General features: G+C 44.2%; 1 protein-coding gene across 7 annotated transcripts in view; it reads right to left on the bottom strand.

Annotated features, from left to right (window-relative positions):
- The window catches only part of SH3YL1 (SH3 and SYLF domain containing 1), a 61,196-nt gene that overhangs the window by 22,057 nt on the left and 22,666 nt on the right, over nucleotides 1-16,473 (bottom strand). For all 7 annotated transcript variants that reach the window (XR_006266609.1, XR_006266607.1, XR_006266608.1 and 4 more), the window contains exons 4-8: nucleotides 14,599-14,663; nucleotides 7,160-7,272; nucleotides 5,170-5,298; nucleotides 1,803-1,971; nucleotides 949-1,024 (exon numbers count right to left, since the gene is read on the bottom strand). Coding sequence is in view for 3 of the 7 variants with exons in the window: in XM_043453124.1 (XP_043309059.1) it covers nucleotides 949-1,024; nucleotides 1,803-1,971; nucleotides 5,170-5,298; nucleotides 7,160-7,272; nucleotides 14,599-14,663 (552 nt within the window). In the remaining 4 variants the exon portion in view is untranslated. The remainder of the gene's footprint in view (nucleotides 1-948; nucleotides 1,025-1,802; nucleotides 1,972-5,169; nucleotides 5,299-7,159; nucleotides 7,273-14,598; nucleotides 14,664-16,473) is intronic.

Raw genomic sequence — 16,473 nt, 5'->3', positions numbered from 1 at the left:
CCTTATACTTTTTCTTAGTATTTTTTCTAGTTTGCTTCATATAGGAATACAGTAGGTAACATATGTAACTTACAAAATATGTGTTAATCAACTGTTTATGTTATCAATAAGGCTTCCAGGCAGCTGTGGGCTATTAGTAAAGTTTGGGGGGAGTCAAAAGTTATATATATATATATTTTTTTTTTTTTACTTTAGCAAGGGGGTTTGGTGCCCCAGACCCTTGCATTATTCGAGAGTTCATGGTACGTCTTCCTGTGATTGCTGTTACTTTTCCACATGTGACCGCTCTGCTCCAAGAGGGAAAGTTCTTTAAAGGCAGGAGATAAGTTAGCTTCATCACTGTGCTCTTAAAAGCCACAGCACAATGCCACTTGCATAACAGTTAATTATTATATGAAACATTGCCTACTTTACTATATTGCTATTTACGGGTAGCCTCTGTACATGAAAATCAGAATTCCAAAAGTGACTGTCATAAAAATGAGTGATGGAAAGAGGAGTAAAGGCCAAAAACCTGATGCTTTATGAATTTATTCTATTTTACAACCACTTTGTGAAACCCTAAGCTTCCAAGAATGTATGGTAAAATCAATATTCAGAAATATAAATCTATGTGTATATGAGAAAAACAGGTTTATTGCTTTCATTTCAAATCAGCAGGATAACAGTGTTTAGAAGAGATGCAAAAAAAAAAAGAGAGAGAGAAAAAGTTTAAAGGTAAATCTCTGTCACTGGAAAAAGCATTTTCTGAATGAGAATAAACATTTTCACAAATTACAGGAATGACAATTAGCCTCATGTGTTTAGAAGAGGCTAAACATTTGTTTTTTTCTCTTTAATATGCATCAGTTCTTCTACTGGACTCTAAAGCTATAACTTTTGATTTCTTAATAATATTTCATAATTACTTAATTATCACTGTATTTGAATTGCAACAAAAACACTTACTTTGAGAGCCAGAACTCAGCTGCACTTGTGCAGATGATTGCTGTGGTCTTGACGATGGTTTTGGAGGCAGTTTAGCCTGGGAAGAGAAGGAAAAAGGCACATGATTTTAAAACCCCGTTTTTACTTAGGAGCATAGGACGCTTCCCCGCCCCCGCCCCCGCCAGTGCGTGTACATGCAAACGTTAGCCCCTGCACTCATTAGCAGGGCAGACACACCGCTCTGGGCCACCTCTGGTTGAACTGGACAACAGGCGGGTGACCGCAGGGGCCGAGCTTCTGGAGCCGGAAGCGTCCCTCCCCCCAGCCCCGCCACCACGCAGGAGGAGCCGGCGATGAGCCAAGAGAAGCTATGAACCCGGCGCAGAAGACTCTCTGCACATCAAGGCACTAGGCCGGCAGCAGTAATTATTAATTAATATTATAAAGGTCTATCCTCGCAGAAAGGCAATCAAAGAAAACCGCGTTTCTTCCTGAAATTTGTATAGATGATTGTCAAGGTTTTATGACATTTTTCACACGAACTGTATGCAAATGAAATTACAAGGGAGGTTTAGTAGGGTGTTTAGAATCGGATAGGAAGGATGTGTGTGTTAGTTCTGTCCGACTCTTTGTGACCCAGTGGACTGTAGCCCACCAGGCTCCTCCGTCCAAGGAAATGTCCAGGCGAGAATACTGGAGGGGGAGCCACGCCCTCCTCCAGAGGGTCTTCCCTGGCTCAAGATGGAACCCAGGTCCATCGCATTGCAGGCAGATTATGGACTGAGCCACCTGGGAAGCTCAATATCAAAGGCAGAATAGTCTATATGAAGAAATTCTCTGCAGCTACTAAGAAAAACAGAGAAATCCAGCATCACCGAAGCCTTCTTCTGCTCCCGGGCGGCTCTTCTGGCGTTGACTCGTTGCCCTTCGCTTTCATACTTCTCAGTAAAGGAGTCAAGAATTTCATAAAGGTCTTCTGCTTGAGCAGGCCGTGGTATATCGCCAAATAAAATGTCATAAGCTCGAATGTCTTGACAATAAAATCTAACAGGAAACATGAAGAACATTTACTTTGCAGACATAGATCTTTTCTAGAGGTAAACGTAGGACACACACCCTCGTATGTTAGTGTGCTTCACTGACCTACTGTACTTACATAAACTACTTTTCAAACACTAACTTCCCATGTTAAGGCCCTGAATTCATCCCTCTAAGCTCACCTCTAGAGGCAACTGCCATAAGTGGTCTGATATTTATATCCTTTTCCCAATAATATAAAAGTACTGCACATACACATACATTTATACATAAAAACATATATATATAATATTTATATATAAATATATATATTAAACACTTATGCACATGTACCTACAAGCACATACATTTTTACAGGTTTTTGCTTTATAAGTTTCTTATAAAAATGGTGCCAACCTATAGTTCCCTAAAATGCTTATTTGTAACAAAATTATGTAAGGATTTGCCTTATATGCTTGGAAGCCCTGCAGTTGATTAAAAAGTATATTTGGTTTAGTTTATCCAGGAATTAGGTGAACTTTAGTGGGGAAATCTTCCAAAGGCCTAGAATAACACATTTCTAAAAGCATTCTTAACTTAAATTTCTCAAATTAATAAAACCAGAAGTAAAAACATTTCTCTTGACTTTACAAGTCAGAGAGTTCTGCAAGCCTTCCTTTTCCCCCCATTCCTCCCGTTTTCTGGTTGCTGAGGCCTGCACTGAACAATACTGAACGAGTGTGGGATTCCAGGTGGAAGAGCCACACACGCAGCTCTGACTTCCCTCTCAGCTGTGAGCAGCAGGCGCTGGTCCCCACCAGCAGGGCCCGCTCTGTCAGGGTTACTGTTGTGGGACTACTGCAGTTTCTCCAAGCCGTCCTCTCAGTCCTAGCGTTTTACCCTTTCCTGGGCAATTAGACACATTTTAGTGGACATTCGGCAGCGCAGTTTTGGGAACTATTAGCTAGATGCCAGGTTAAAGAGGAAGTTCCTTGTTCCCTGTTAGGATACTTCCAAATCTTGTATTTTTTTTAGATCAAAATTGGTCTGTGAGTTACGGAAGAAAGACAAAGGCTGAGTGTAACAATAGGGAACCTCTTATAATGATGAACACTGCGCTTTTATTACATTGGTACAAAAGTAATTGTGGTTTCAGACCATGCATTTTAAATCATTATAACTGGGTTCAAAAACATCTTTATTAATCAAAATAGGAACCATTACAATCAACACATTTTTGCCAACAAGAAATAAGTTTGCTTATTCCTGTAGTGTAAAAATTCATGCTTCAGGATTCAATGAACTCTTGGAAAGCATTTTCTGCCTCCTGCTGGTTGTGGAAGAATTTTGCCTGCAAAAAGTTGTTGAGATGCTTGAAGAGTGGTAGTCAGTTGGTGAGAGATCAGGTGAATATGGTGGGTGAAGCAAAACTTTGCAGCCCTATTTGTTCACCTTTTGAAGTGTCAGTTGTGTGACATGTGGCAGGCGTTATCACGCAGAAGAATTAGGCTCATTCTGTTGACCGATGCCAGCTGCACGTATTGCAGTTTTTGAAGCATCTCTTCAATTTGCTGAGTATACTTCTCAGAGGTAAAGGTTTCACCAGGATTCAGAAACCTGTAGTGGATAAGATCAGCAACAGACCACCAAGCAGTGACCATGATCTTTTTTGGCGCAAGTTTGGCTTTGGGAAGTGCTTTGGAGCTTCTTTTCAGTCCAACAACTGTGCTGGTCATCACCAGTTGTCGAATAAAATCCTCCTTTCATCACACATCACAATCCAGTCAAGAAATGGTTCATTATTGTTGCTTAGAATAAGAGAAGACTACATTTCAGAATGACTTTTTTGATTTTTGGTCAGCTCATGAAGCACCCACTTATTGCGCTTTTTCACCTTTCCAATTTGCTTCAAATGCAGAATGACTGTAGAATGGTCGATGTTGAGTTCTTCGGCAATTTTTCATGTAATTGTAAGAGGATCAGATTCAATGATGGCTCACAATTGATTGCTGTCAACTTCTGATGGCCAGCGACTGCACTCTTCATCTTCAAAGCTCTTGTCTCCTTGCAAAACTTCTTGAATCGCCACTGCACTGTACGTTCATTAGTAGTTCCTGGGCCAAGTGCATTGTTGATACTGCAAGTGGTCTCTGCTACTTCACAACTCATTTTGAACTCAAATAAAAAAATCACTTGAATTTGCTTTTTGTCTAACACCATTTCCCTAATCTAAAATAAATATAAAATAAACAGCAAGTAATAAGTCATTAGCAAAAAACATAAAGCAAAGAAATGAGCATTAAAATGAAGTATAACATAACATTTATTTAAGAATGGATTCCAATATCAAATGACAAAGTTCAGCAATGTAAAACCACTATTACTTTCGAACCAACCTAATGTGTGACAAGGATGGCTTCTTTCCTGCAGCCTCATGGACCAGCCTCTGCCGGCGCCACACTTTCCTTCCGCAGCTTCCACTCCTCGCGGCACCTTCACAGAGTTGAAGACAATTAGGGCCTTGCTCTGGATGAGGCTTTGGCTGAAGGCAATGTTGTGCTTGCTTGGATCTTCAATCCAAACCACTAAAACTGTCTCCATATCAGTGATAAGGCTGTTTCACTTTCTTATCATCCATGCTTTCACTGGTATGGCACTTGTCACTTCCTTCGGGAACTTCTCCTTTGCAGTCACAGCTTGGCTGACTATTCGGCACAAGAGGCCTAGCTTCCGGCCTGTCTCAGCTTTGACGTGCCTTCCTCATTAAGCTCAGGCGTTTCCAGCTCTTGGTTTAAAGTAAGAGATGTGCAGCACATCACTTGAACACTTGGAGGTCCTTGTTAATGTCAATGTATTGTATCTAAGGGAACAGGGAGGCTGAGGAGAGGGACAGAGCCTCGGGGAGGGGCGGTCAGAACACAGATGCGCTTACTGACTAGGTTCTCCCCCGACAGGGCGCAGTGCCTGGTGTCCCAAACAATCACAACCGTAACATCCAAGGTCATAGATTGCAGATCACTGGGGCCGATGTAATAATGAAAAAGTTTGAAATCCTGTAGGAATTACCACAACAAGACGCAGAGACGCGAGGTGAGCAGGTACCGTTGGAAATGTGGTGCCAGCAGACTTGCCACACGAAGGTTCTCTGTACACGCTTAAGAACCATGTGAATCTACAAAGCCTTACTCCCTTCAAATCAATTAAAATTATTTGCCTTACACTTACTTTCGGTTAGTTTCCTTCCTCTCAATCAAACAGCTGCCTTCTAAAGATATGCCGGCGAAGAGGCCTCTTGACTTGCAGTAAGTAAAGACGGCAGCTGAGCTTCTTAGGGAGACATTTCCTTCTAAATTCCTGCAAAACAGAAGGTGAGCATCCCAGCACTTGAGCATCTTCATCTAAAGGTGACTGTCTGACTGGCACTAACTTCCAACCCAAAAGAAGGATCTCGCTCTATACCTACTTCTCACTTTATACCTACTTTATTTTTATATATTTTACTTCCTGCTGGCCTAAGCTAGGTGTGTTGAAGGTGGTTCAGAGGAAAGGACAGTTCACAGCACAGACATAGTAGGCAAGATGGTTGTAGGACAAGGTGATACACGTGAAGAAAACATGTTAAGCTGAGATTTTCCAACTTTGTCTTCTTTTACCAAAACAGGGAAGTGCATCTCAAGAGTAAAGACTGTGGTTCTTTTTACTATGAGTATTTTCATAGAACTCAGAAATACTTTTAAATGATTTTACTAACTTCTACAAACAGTCTGAGTTTAAAATATTTAATTGCTCAATTCACTCAAGAACAGTCATTCATTAATAGAGAGGGGAGAACCAGAGCACTGCAATAGAGAGGAGACCACAGCACCGTAATAGAGGGGAGACCACAGCACTGTAATAGAGAGGGGGGACCACAGCACTGTAATAGAGGGGAGACCACAGCACCGTAATAGAGAGGGGAGACCACAGCACTGTAATAGAGAGGGGGGACCACAGCACTGTAATAGAGGGGAGACCACAGCACTGTAATAGAGGGGAGACCACAGCACTGTAATAGAGGGGGGACCACAGCACTGTAATAGAGGGGGGACCACAGCACCGTAATAGAGGGGAGACCACAGCACTGTAATAGAGGGGGGACCACAGCACTGTAATAGAGGGGAGACCACAGCACTGTAATAGAGGGGAGACCACAGCACTGTAATAGAGAGGGAGACCACAGCACTGTTATAGAGAGGGGGGACCACAGCACTGTAATAGAGAGGGGGGACCACAGCACTGTAATAGAGAGGGGGGACCACAGCACCGTAATAGAGAGGAGACCACAGCACCGTAATAGAGAGGGGCGACCACAGCACTGTAATAGAGAGGGGCGACCACAGCACTGTAATAGAGAGGAGACCACAGCACCGTAATAGAGAGGAGACCACAGCACTGTAATAGAGAGGGGCGACCACAGCACTGTAATAGAGAGGGGGGACCACAGCACCGTAATAGAGAGGAGACCACAGCACCGTAATAAAGAGGGGCGACCACAGCACTGTAATAGAGAGGGGCGACCACAGCACTGTAATAGAGAGGGGAGACCACAATCTTGTAATCGTCACTCACGTAAAACTTCCACTTCAATTTTTCACAGTGTAGTTTGGAAAAATGCTTTTTTTTCCCCCCTGATCAATTCTGCTCTTTCTCAGTTAATTAAAACTGACTTGACCTGGCTCCTTCAAAGCATATATATAAATTTTATGTTAACTCTGATAGGTACAACAGCCTGCATTTCTGAAATTTAGTTTCTCTTTACATGTGTTAGTTTCAGACTTTCTCATTTCATTACACTGGCTGTGTTGTGTAAGTTTCTTATTTGTAAGCAACCTCAAACCCTCTATGCATGTGTGTGTGCTCAGTCATGTCCGACTCTTTGGACCCCATGGACTGTAGCCTGCGAGGCTCCTCTGTCCACAGGATTTCCCAGGCAAGAACACTGGAGTGGGAGGTCATTTCCTCCTTCAGGGGCCCTTCCTTATCCAAAGATCCTCATCTCTGTCTCCTGCATTGGCAGGCGGATTCTTTACCACTGCTCCACCTGGGAAAATCCTCTGGGACATGTGTAAATCATAAATTTGTGTCATTCTAATTCAATTTTCTCTTAATGCAAAACAATATGGTTTTTAAAGTCTTTACTGTCCATAGCTGCTCAGAAAGGGTTTAGAGCACTCACCTTCCCAGGGGCCCAACGGCCACTGTGAGGTTCCCGCCAAGTGTCAGGTTACCACCTTTGGCAAAAGCTTCTACTGCTCTGTCATAGTTCAAAATTATTACCAAGTCCGATACCTGCAATGTAGAACCAAGTATTTTTAAATAACCCCGCCTGTATATCATTTAAAATATGTTTATTACAACTCAAACATGCAATATGTAATGCAGCAAGAATTCCAATGTGGTCAAAGAGTAGGAAAGCAGAGTCGCGCTTTCCTTTCAGCTGAGGACTTAAGCAGCCCCCTCCCCCCAGGTAAGGAGAGGGGTCGGGCACCCCGCTGGGGGCCTCCGGCGCCACTGCAGCTTCTCTGCAGCCTCGTGGGTGAGTGAGGCCAGGTGGGTGTCCTAGTGACCGGCTCACACTCAGGTAGGTGTGAAAGGTCAAAGGACTTCCTCAAATTAAACACTCGGCGAAGGTTGAGCCGGCAAAGTAGAGTGAGGAGCAGGTTAGAAGGTCAGGGATCTGGAGTCCGGATCCCACCCACGCCCCCAACCCCACCCTGCAACGTGCAAGATGTCAGGAGGAAGACTTGTTGCCACTAGCTGTGCCTATCACCACGGTTAGTCCTCCAAGTACAATAAAAGCAAAGCTGGAGGGAGAACACGCCCTGGGGGGTGTATTCTTCAGACTCTGGGGCAGGACCGCCAGGAGGGCCAAAAGCTAGCAGGGCCCCAGGGACACCAGGGGTAGCTTTGGCCTTTTCATATTTAAAGTCCACAACAGGACCTACCCCCTAAGCTACGTGGAGGTCAAGTGCCCAGAAAACAAAAGGCAGGAGGGTTTAGCTGGATATCTGGGCTCAAAATTAAAGCCATCTGGGTGATAACTCCACTTATGCCCCCTGCACACGTGTGTGTGTGTGTGTGTGTGTGTGTTAGTCGCTCAGTCGTGTCCAACTCTCTGCGACCCCGTGGACCGTATCCTGCCAGGTTCCTTCGTCCATGGAATTCTCCAGGCAAGAACACTGGAGTGGGTTGCCATTTCCTTCTCCAGCACATTGTGTGACCTTGGGCAAACTGAGCAGTTCAGAGCTTCAGTCTCTGTCTCTATAAAGTGGGTGTAATGACAGTGCCCACATTTATAAGTATATGTACTCACATAGGCATGTGTATTGTTGTTCGGTCACTAAATTGTGTCCGACTCTTTGAGACCACATGGACTGCAGCATGCTAGGCTCCCCTGTCCTTCACCGTCTCCCTGAGTTTGCTCAAATTCACGTCCACTGAATTGGTGATGCTGTCTAACCATCTCATCCTCTGCCACCCCCTTCTCCTTTTGCCTTCAGTCTTTCCCAGCATCAGAGTCATTTCCACTGAGTCGGCTGTTATGCATGTATATATGTGCATGCACAGACATAGTTGTTTGAAAGATGAATTGAAATAATTTGTAAAGCCTGGCGTATTCACTACATCTCAATAAAATATGCAAAGGCCAAGCAGATTAATTCTTAAAAGATGACTTCATTTATACTGTTCTTTACATTTTTCAAGTCGATGCCTTCATCTGACAGAAGAATCCAATTATTATCAAATGTGATTGCACTTGGAAGGGTCTAGTAGAATTCCTGATACAGTTTAATTTGAATCACTTCATGAAAAAGTACACTCAGGTTCTACAGGACAGAGTAAATATGCCAGCTAATTGACCCATGCAAAACATACCGCTGACTCATATCAATTGTTATTTCTACTTTATACACGAAGAATTCTGGGGATCATGGTGTTTAACGATACAGAATTATTTAGCATCTCTCATGCAAAGTTAAGCAATTTTGCCAATGACTGTATCACCAAACCATACATACTTTTTAAGATAATATACATGAAATTACTTTGCATAATGCTTAGTGTATACACACTAAGTACTAAATCTCCAGTCATGACCTTGTAGGTACTCTAGTTGTATGTCTCCTGCAGATGGTACATCTTAGTAAAGTAAGGCACAACTATGAGTCAATAAAGAAAATAAATTAATCCTTTAAGTTTATGTCCAATCTCAATTCAGTTCTCCTGAAATAAGAGTAAGATAATCCTGTGTTCTTCGGTGACACGACCAATTAGACAGAGAGCCAGGTCCAAAGCTCCACAGTTTGAATAGCAGCAACAGTGCCAATGGCTCTTTACTTATTTCCACAGCTTAGAATGAAAAGCAGAGTGGGTTTCCTGAAAGAAAACTGGAACAGCGAGCAAATAAGCCATGTAAGACTGACAGTTGAGAATCTGACAAGGGCTTCTTAAGAAGTTTGAATTAAGATACAATTAACTTGTAAATAAAATGCAAGTTTTACAATTAAACCCAATTCTTAAACAAGAGTTTAAAAAAATCACTATCATGCAGGCGAGCGAAAAGTGTTCTCAGGAGCCACTGGCCACAGCTCCCCGGCCCCCTGCCCCACACACCCTGCCCTCTGCCCTCAGAGGTTTACCCACCGTGGACCCGAGTCCCCGATGCTGCGGTCCTGTGATTAAGCCCCACATCCAGGCAACCTGGTGAGAAAGCCCAGGGCTCCTCCTGTAGTTCTGGTGAGACCTGCCTCCACCTCCTCCACCCTCTGCAGAAGCTCAGACGGTCTTTTTCTATATCTCTCCAGCCATTCTGCTCAGGAGTCTGCCCCACTCCCCTGGAAAGCCTCCTCTTGTGGGTGACAAGCTTCATGCTCTCACTCAGGGGCATCATCAGCCTCAACATCCAACCCAAACTTGAGAGGCTCCCAGCGCCTCTCACTCCTCACAGCAACAGATCCTCTCTTGCACAGAACCTTAGGGGACTTAGACACTGAGCTCTGATCTCTAACAGTAGCTTCTCAGTTTAAGCCTAGATCTAGCCTTTCTCATTATTAAAGTAAAAGAGTTCATCCAAATTCTCCTGGGAAAGACTGAGCCATTTTTTTCACATTACAGTCTTGGGTGAGACTGATCAGACTCGATGGCCCAGTGTGGATTCTGGCTTTTGGTAAACGACAAACAATGGGATAATCCGAGGTACTGGGGTTTTCAGAGCTTTGGGCTCTGCTATAATTGTCCTGGAAAGAAAATATTAGTAGCATTTAAACTAGGTCTTAGCATTATCTTTTCTGACTCCACTGACTTTTAAAACTTTTCTTTGTTGTTATTGTGTTTGGTGGGTATGTATGAGTTATACAACCTTGGGAATTCTCAGCAGTTCTCTCAAGTGGACCAGTGCCAGAATATATATTTAACTAATGTCCAAGCTAATACAGGCCAACAGATCCTGTCAAAACATGACAGTCCTATGAAGGACTTCATAGTCTTAGCCTGGTCTAGATTGCAAAGCAGAGATAAATCTAGACTTCCTGGTGGTCAAATCCACATTTCCACATGTATGGGAGGGGTCGCCACCCATGGGAGGGAGCGTGGAGGGTGGAAACTCACTGGGGTCTTGGGCTCAGGAGAGGGGTCTGGTCACACGGCAGGGGCACCCCCGGCTCCTCCAGCCCTGCACCCAGCACTCAGCCCCCTCACGCTGCCAGGTGGTGAGAGCAGCCGTCCCCAGACACCGGCTGCTTCTCCTCTGTCGTAGGATGAGCCTCAGCTCCCTGTCATCAGCCCATGTTGAGTTTACTGGGGATGATAGCCTTGCCCGGATGCTTCTTCTTATCTGTCTGCTTCCCTTGGCCCCTACAGTCCCCCTGAGAACACTTGTTCAGTGAATCATGTGTGCCCCAAGTCCCGTCTCAGGTTCTGTCTCCAGGGAAACCAATCAGAGACAACCACACACCACCTCTGCATGGTGCCGAGCATCTCTGAGTGCTGAAATACTCTCAGGTACCCTGCCTACCTCATGCATGCCCTCAAATCCACAGCATGTTACAGGGACGGGCAGTTACAGTCTAGACCAAATGGGGCACCGGAAGCAGCCCAGGAACCAAGCGCACAGCACTCGATGTCTCCGAGCCTCCACCTCCTTGCCTGCGAAAGGCGGCCCAGACGAGACGTCTCATGAGGGAACCAGCACCCAGGGTTGCAGACAACTCGCCGACTGTGTTTGGGGCCAGAGGCCTCCCTCTGAATAACCAGCCTGTCCCTCTCTGCCTGTCTCCACTGGAGGAGTCACATAACTCAGTTATCTACACAATGACATCCTTCATGACTATGGTATGGAAATGATTCTGTAAGAAGATATGTGAGCATTTTAGGAGACTATAACCATTATTGCTAACTATTCCATTCTAAAACAGAATGGCAGATAATTATTCAACAAATATTTGATAGTCTGAACCACTGATGCCAGTGCTTTAAAGAAATAGACATTTTGTGTGTCTACTTGTGGTTGATACTTGGTCAGTCTAAGGACATAGGTACGAGGGACTGACAATTCAGATAAAGGCCAGACAAGAAAACCTCCAGGCTGGATCATGTGTCAAGCACTCCATCTCACTAGCAGCAAGTGTCTGGTGGAAGAAGAACACCAGAGGGAGGACCAGGAAGCCCGGGGGGCTGCAGACTCTGGGGCGGGGGTCTTCAGCCCCCACTGGCCATGGCTCTGCTGCATCTCACTGGGACCAGAGCTGGGCCAACAAAAGCATCCAGCAGCAGGAGCTCTGTGGGCTCGTGGCCAACAACCTACCAGCTTCCTCACCTATCCTGGGTCAGGGGTGTGCCCAGAAGGGAAACACACTCCTGTCCAGGACTGAGATGCTTCCTGAGGGACCAGCTTGGCCTCTTCCTAGCACTGAAAAGCGGCTGACGACTCTAACCTTACACCTGTGCTTGGGGAAGCAAAGCCGGGTCATATTCAAGAGGCACAAACTCCTACGACAGTCTAATCTCTACTTGAAGTGGATATTTTTCAAAGTTAACATGTATTTTCCATGTACAATATTCAAATAGAATTCCAGAGTTAATTTCTATACAGCCACGAGGGTAAGTTATGTTCAAAGTTTCCACAGTGCAGCCTCTCAGTCGTGTCCGACTCTCTGTGACCCCATGGACTGCAGCACGCCAGGCTTCCCTGTCCGTCACCAACTCCTGGAGCTTTTGCCCAAACTCATGTCCATCACGTCAGTGATGCCATCCAGCCATCTCATCCTCTGTCGTCCCCTTCTCCTCCTGCTCTCAGTCTTTCCTGGCATCAGGGTCTTTGCAAATGAGTCAGTTCTTCGAATCAGGTGGTCAAAGTATTGGAACTTCAGCTTCAGCATCAATCCTTCCAATGAATATTCAGGATTGATTTCCTTTAGGATTGACTGGTTTGATCTCCTTGCAGTCCAAGGGATCCTCAACACCACAGTTCAAAAGCATCAATTCTTCAGTGCTCAGATTTCTTTATAGTCCAACTCTCACATCCATACATGATTACTGGAAAAACCATAGCTTTGACTAGATGAACCTTTGTCAGCAAAGTAATGTCTCTGCTTTTTGGTCATAGCTTTTCTTCCAAGGAGCAAGAATCTTTTAATTTCATGGCTGCAGTCACCATCTGCAGGGGTTTTGGAACCCAAGAAAATAAAGTCTCTCACTGTTTCCATTGTTTCCCCATCTATTTGCCATTAAGTGATGGGACCAGATGCCATGATCTTCGTTTTCTGAATGCTGAGTTTTAAGCCAACTTTTTCACTCTCCTCTTTCATTTTCATCAAGAGGCTCTTTAGTTCTTCTTTACTTTCTGCCATAAGCATGGTGTCATCTGCATATCTGAGGTTACTGATATTTCTCCCGGCAATCTTGATTCCAGTTTGTGCTTCATCCAGCCTGGCATTTCACCTGATGTACTCTGCATATAAGTTAAGTAAGCAGGGTGACAGTATACAGCCTTGACGTACTCATTTCCCAATTTGGAGCCAGTCTGTTGTTCCAGCTCTAACTGTTGCTTCTTGACCTGCATACAGATTTCTCAGGAGGCAGGTCAGGTGGTTTGGTATTCCCATCTCCTTAAGAATTTTTCACAATTTGTTGTGATGCACACAGTCAAAGGCTTTGGCGTCATCAATAAAGCTGAAGTAGATGTTTTTTAGGAACTCTCTTGCTTTTTCGATGATCCAATAGATGTTGGCAATTTGATCTCCGGTTTCTCTATATAGTCCATGGAATTCTCCAGACCAGAATACTGGAGTGGGTAGCCATTCCCTTCTCCAGGGGAGCTTCCCAACCTAGGGATTGAACCCAGGTCTCGCGCATTGCAGGCAGATTCTTTACCATCTGAGCCACCAGGGAAGCCCCAAATTTCCCAAAGATGGCACATGTAGGTAAATGTTATTTGAGATGGAGCCTCAAAGTCTGGGGTCAGAGGGCAGTGACAACAGGGACACGTGGGTACAGTGCCAGGAGGTGTGAGCAGAGGTGCACAACAGATGCTGAAAACACACTTTGCATACAAGTGCCATGTTGCCGAAGGCTATGATTTCATTGAATATACAACAAAAGGCAGTCGTAATAGCAAAACTAAAATATGTTCCTCTTTTTATGATACAGATTTATGCAGCAGCAAGTAAAGGTCGAAAAAAAAAAAAAACGGTAGTGGAAGTATTTCCTCCTAATAAGGCCACGTTTGTGGGTTCTAAGTTGCTTCAGTCACGTTCAACACTTTGTGACTCCAGGGACTGTAGACCGCCAGGCTCCTCTGTCCATGGGATTCTCCAGGCAAGAATGTTGGAGTGGGCTGTCATTTCCTTCTCCAGGAGATCTTCCTGACCCAGGGATCGAACCCATGTCTCTTACATCTAACCAGTACTGGCAGGCAGGTTCTTTACCACTAGCACCACCTGGGAAGCCCAAGGGCATTTTAAACTATGGCAACAGAGCAAATTCATTAAAGGAAGAAACTGGCTGAAATTTGAGAAAAAAATGATTTGGGAACATTAGGAGATTTGATTTACCAATCACTCAGCAGTAAAACAACAGATGAAAGATTAATATTGTGCAGATGCTCCCTGTTAGCGAGACCTCTGAAAAGGAGTGTGTGCTGGTGTGATTTCTAGTCCCTTTGATAGAAACCATAATTAGAGCAAAGTTGCAAAATGAAATAATACAAAGACAATTTGTACTTAAAAAATTTGAAGTAATTTGAACATTAGTAGTAACACAAACTGGATTTTGCCAGAAATGATGATATATAACGTTAAGCTGTTTGCACCCACGACTGCAATCAGAAGCCAGAAGCTGCCAATTAAATTTTGTCAGATCTGAGAATAACTGCTTTTCAGATGTGCTAAAGATGGGAACATATGACATGGTATATGGAAGAAACTCTACAGCCAAGGAAAAAAAAGAGACATATGATAACCATTCCATAGTTTTAGGCAGAGATTCAAGAAAATAAAGGGGAACAATTTCCACAGGTGGTAAAACAAGAACAGGAGGAAATCTCAAATCTCTCACCTTTCATGTATCAGCTGCATTTAGAGAATAAGGCAACTGTACATACACACATCACCTACTCACCTCTATTCCTAGTTCAAATCCTCCACCAAGCCCAGCTATCCCGATGGCTGAAGGTGCAGACCATTCTAACAGAAACAAACAAGCAATTCTAACATTAAAACTCCTTGGCATATAAATATAGAGAGGAAAGATGCTAAAATGTGAATGAATAGTGTTTATTTTTAAAATAATGAGACTTTGGCATTTTTGCCTATGTTTTTAAATGTTCTTTAATAAACATATGTAATTTTTTAAGTTAAAAATGTTTGAAAGGTGTTAGATATGTATTATGAGCCTCATAGACTCACAAGTCTATGTTTTCCAATCTTTCCCTATAAATATGCATAGAAAGTGAAAGTGAAGTCGCTCAGTCATCTCCGACTCTTTGCGACTCCATGGATTGTAGCCTACCGGGTTTCTCCGTCCATGGGATTTTCCAGGAAAGAGTACTGGAGTGGATTGCCATTTCCTTCTCCAGGGGACCTTCCCGACCCAGGGATTGAACCCAGGTGTCCCTCATTGTAGGCAGACGCTTTTACCATCTGAGCCACCAGGGAAGTCACAAAAAAAATGCATAATAAATATGCATAATACCAAACTATTGAATTCTCACTGATTAACTATACATAGCATTTGACAATTTCAACCATCACTATTTATAATGTTTCGTAAGATAATTGAGCTGGAATTCTAGTCTTTATTTAGAACTTTATCATAGATATGAGAGCAAAAGGATTCAAGAGTACTATAGTCACTTCTAAGGGTAACATAATACTAAACGGTTTCTGTTGTAAGTCTCTGAGGGCAAACCCTGTTTTGACACCCTTTGTGCCTAGTAGAAGCACAAGAAACAGATTATCAATTCAAGATTATTAAAATTCTAACAAGATACCTATCCTGACATTTGGAAGCTAAGCAAAATAACTCCGTTTGCCATGATACGGTACATTTCAGGATTACTTATGCTTAATATTTCCTGATGTAGACACAACTATGCTAAACAAGTCTAGAGAAAAGCAGCCGGGGGGTGGGGGTGACCTTGGAGTCCTGCAGGAAGGCGCTCGGTGGTGCCTGAGCCTCGCTTCCCTGCTGCCAGGCTTCCTGGATGACGGCTGGTGCCTGAATGTATCCAGAACTCCTCTGTCTGGGCTTAGGGGAGTTTTGACTATAGAAATTAATGTCTCATAACCCCAAAGTTGTTTTCCACTTCCTCGGTTAGGGACTGTCCGTTTAAAGACGGCTCACCTGGCCAGGGTCCGGGAATTTGCTTGCCACACTGGGTGGCTTTTGAAATACCCTCTGCAGAGTGACCACCAGCTAATTGGGAAGATGGGAGAGAGAAACTTGGGTACTTAAACCAGTGGGCAGGTCCCCCTGAGGTTCTGAGAGGAGACCCAGGGTGGACAGCTCCTCCGCTTTCTGACAGGCACCTGTCCACCACAGTGCACACCTGCCGGGCGAGATGGAGGCTTCTTGCAAACCTGGAGCCTAACTATACAGTCCATGGAATTCTCCAGGCCAGAATACTAGAGTGGGTAGCCTTTCCCTTCTCCAGGGGATTGAACCCAGGTATCCCACATTGCAGGCGGATTCTTTACCAGCTGAGCCACAAAGGAAGCCCAACACATTAACACATTAACAGAAAAATGTGTTCAATTATATAACTGAACAGCTAATGTTAAATTCATATAAAAAGGCTTTTAGACGGTTATGACACACCTGGTGGGGCTTCAGTCGCTAAGTCGTGTCGGATTCCTGCGGCCCCGTGGACTACAGCCTGCTAGGTTTCTCTGTCTGTGGGATTCTCCAGGCAAGAATACCGGAGTTGCCATTTCCTTCTCCAGGGGATCTTCCCAACCCAGGAATTGAACCCTGGTCCCCTGCATTGCAGGCAGA

Source organism: Cervus canadensis, chromosome 30, assembly GCF_019320065.1.
Source record: "Cervus canadensis isolate Bull #8, Minnesota chromosome 30, ASM1932006v1, whole genome shotgun sequence".
NCBI lineage: Eukaryota > Metazoa > Chordata > Mammalia > Artiodactyla > Cervidae > Cervus > Cervus canadensis.
This window is presented reverse-complemented; position numbering and strand designations above follow the sequence as displayed.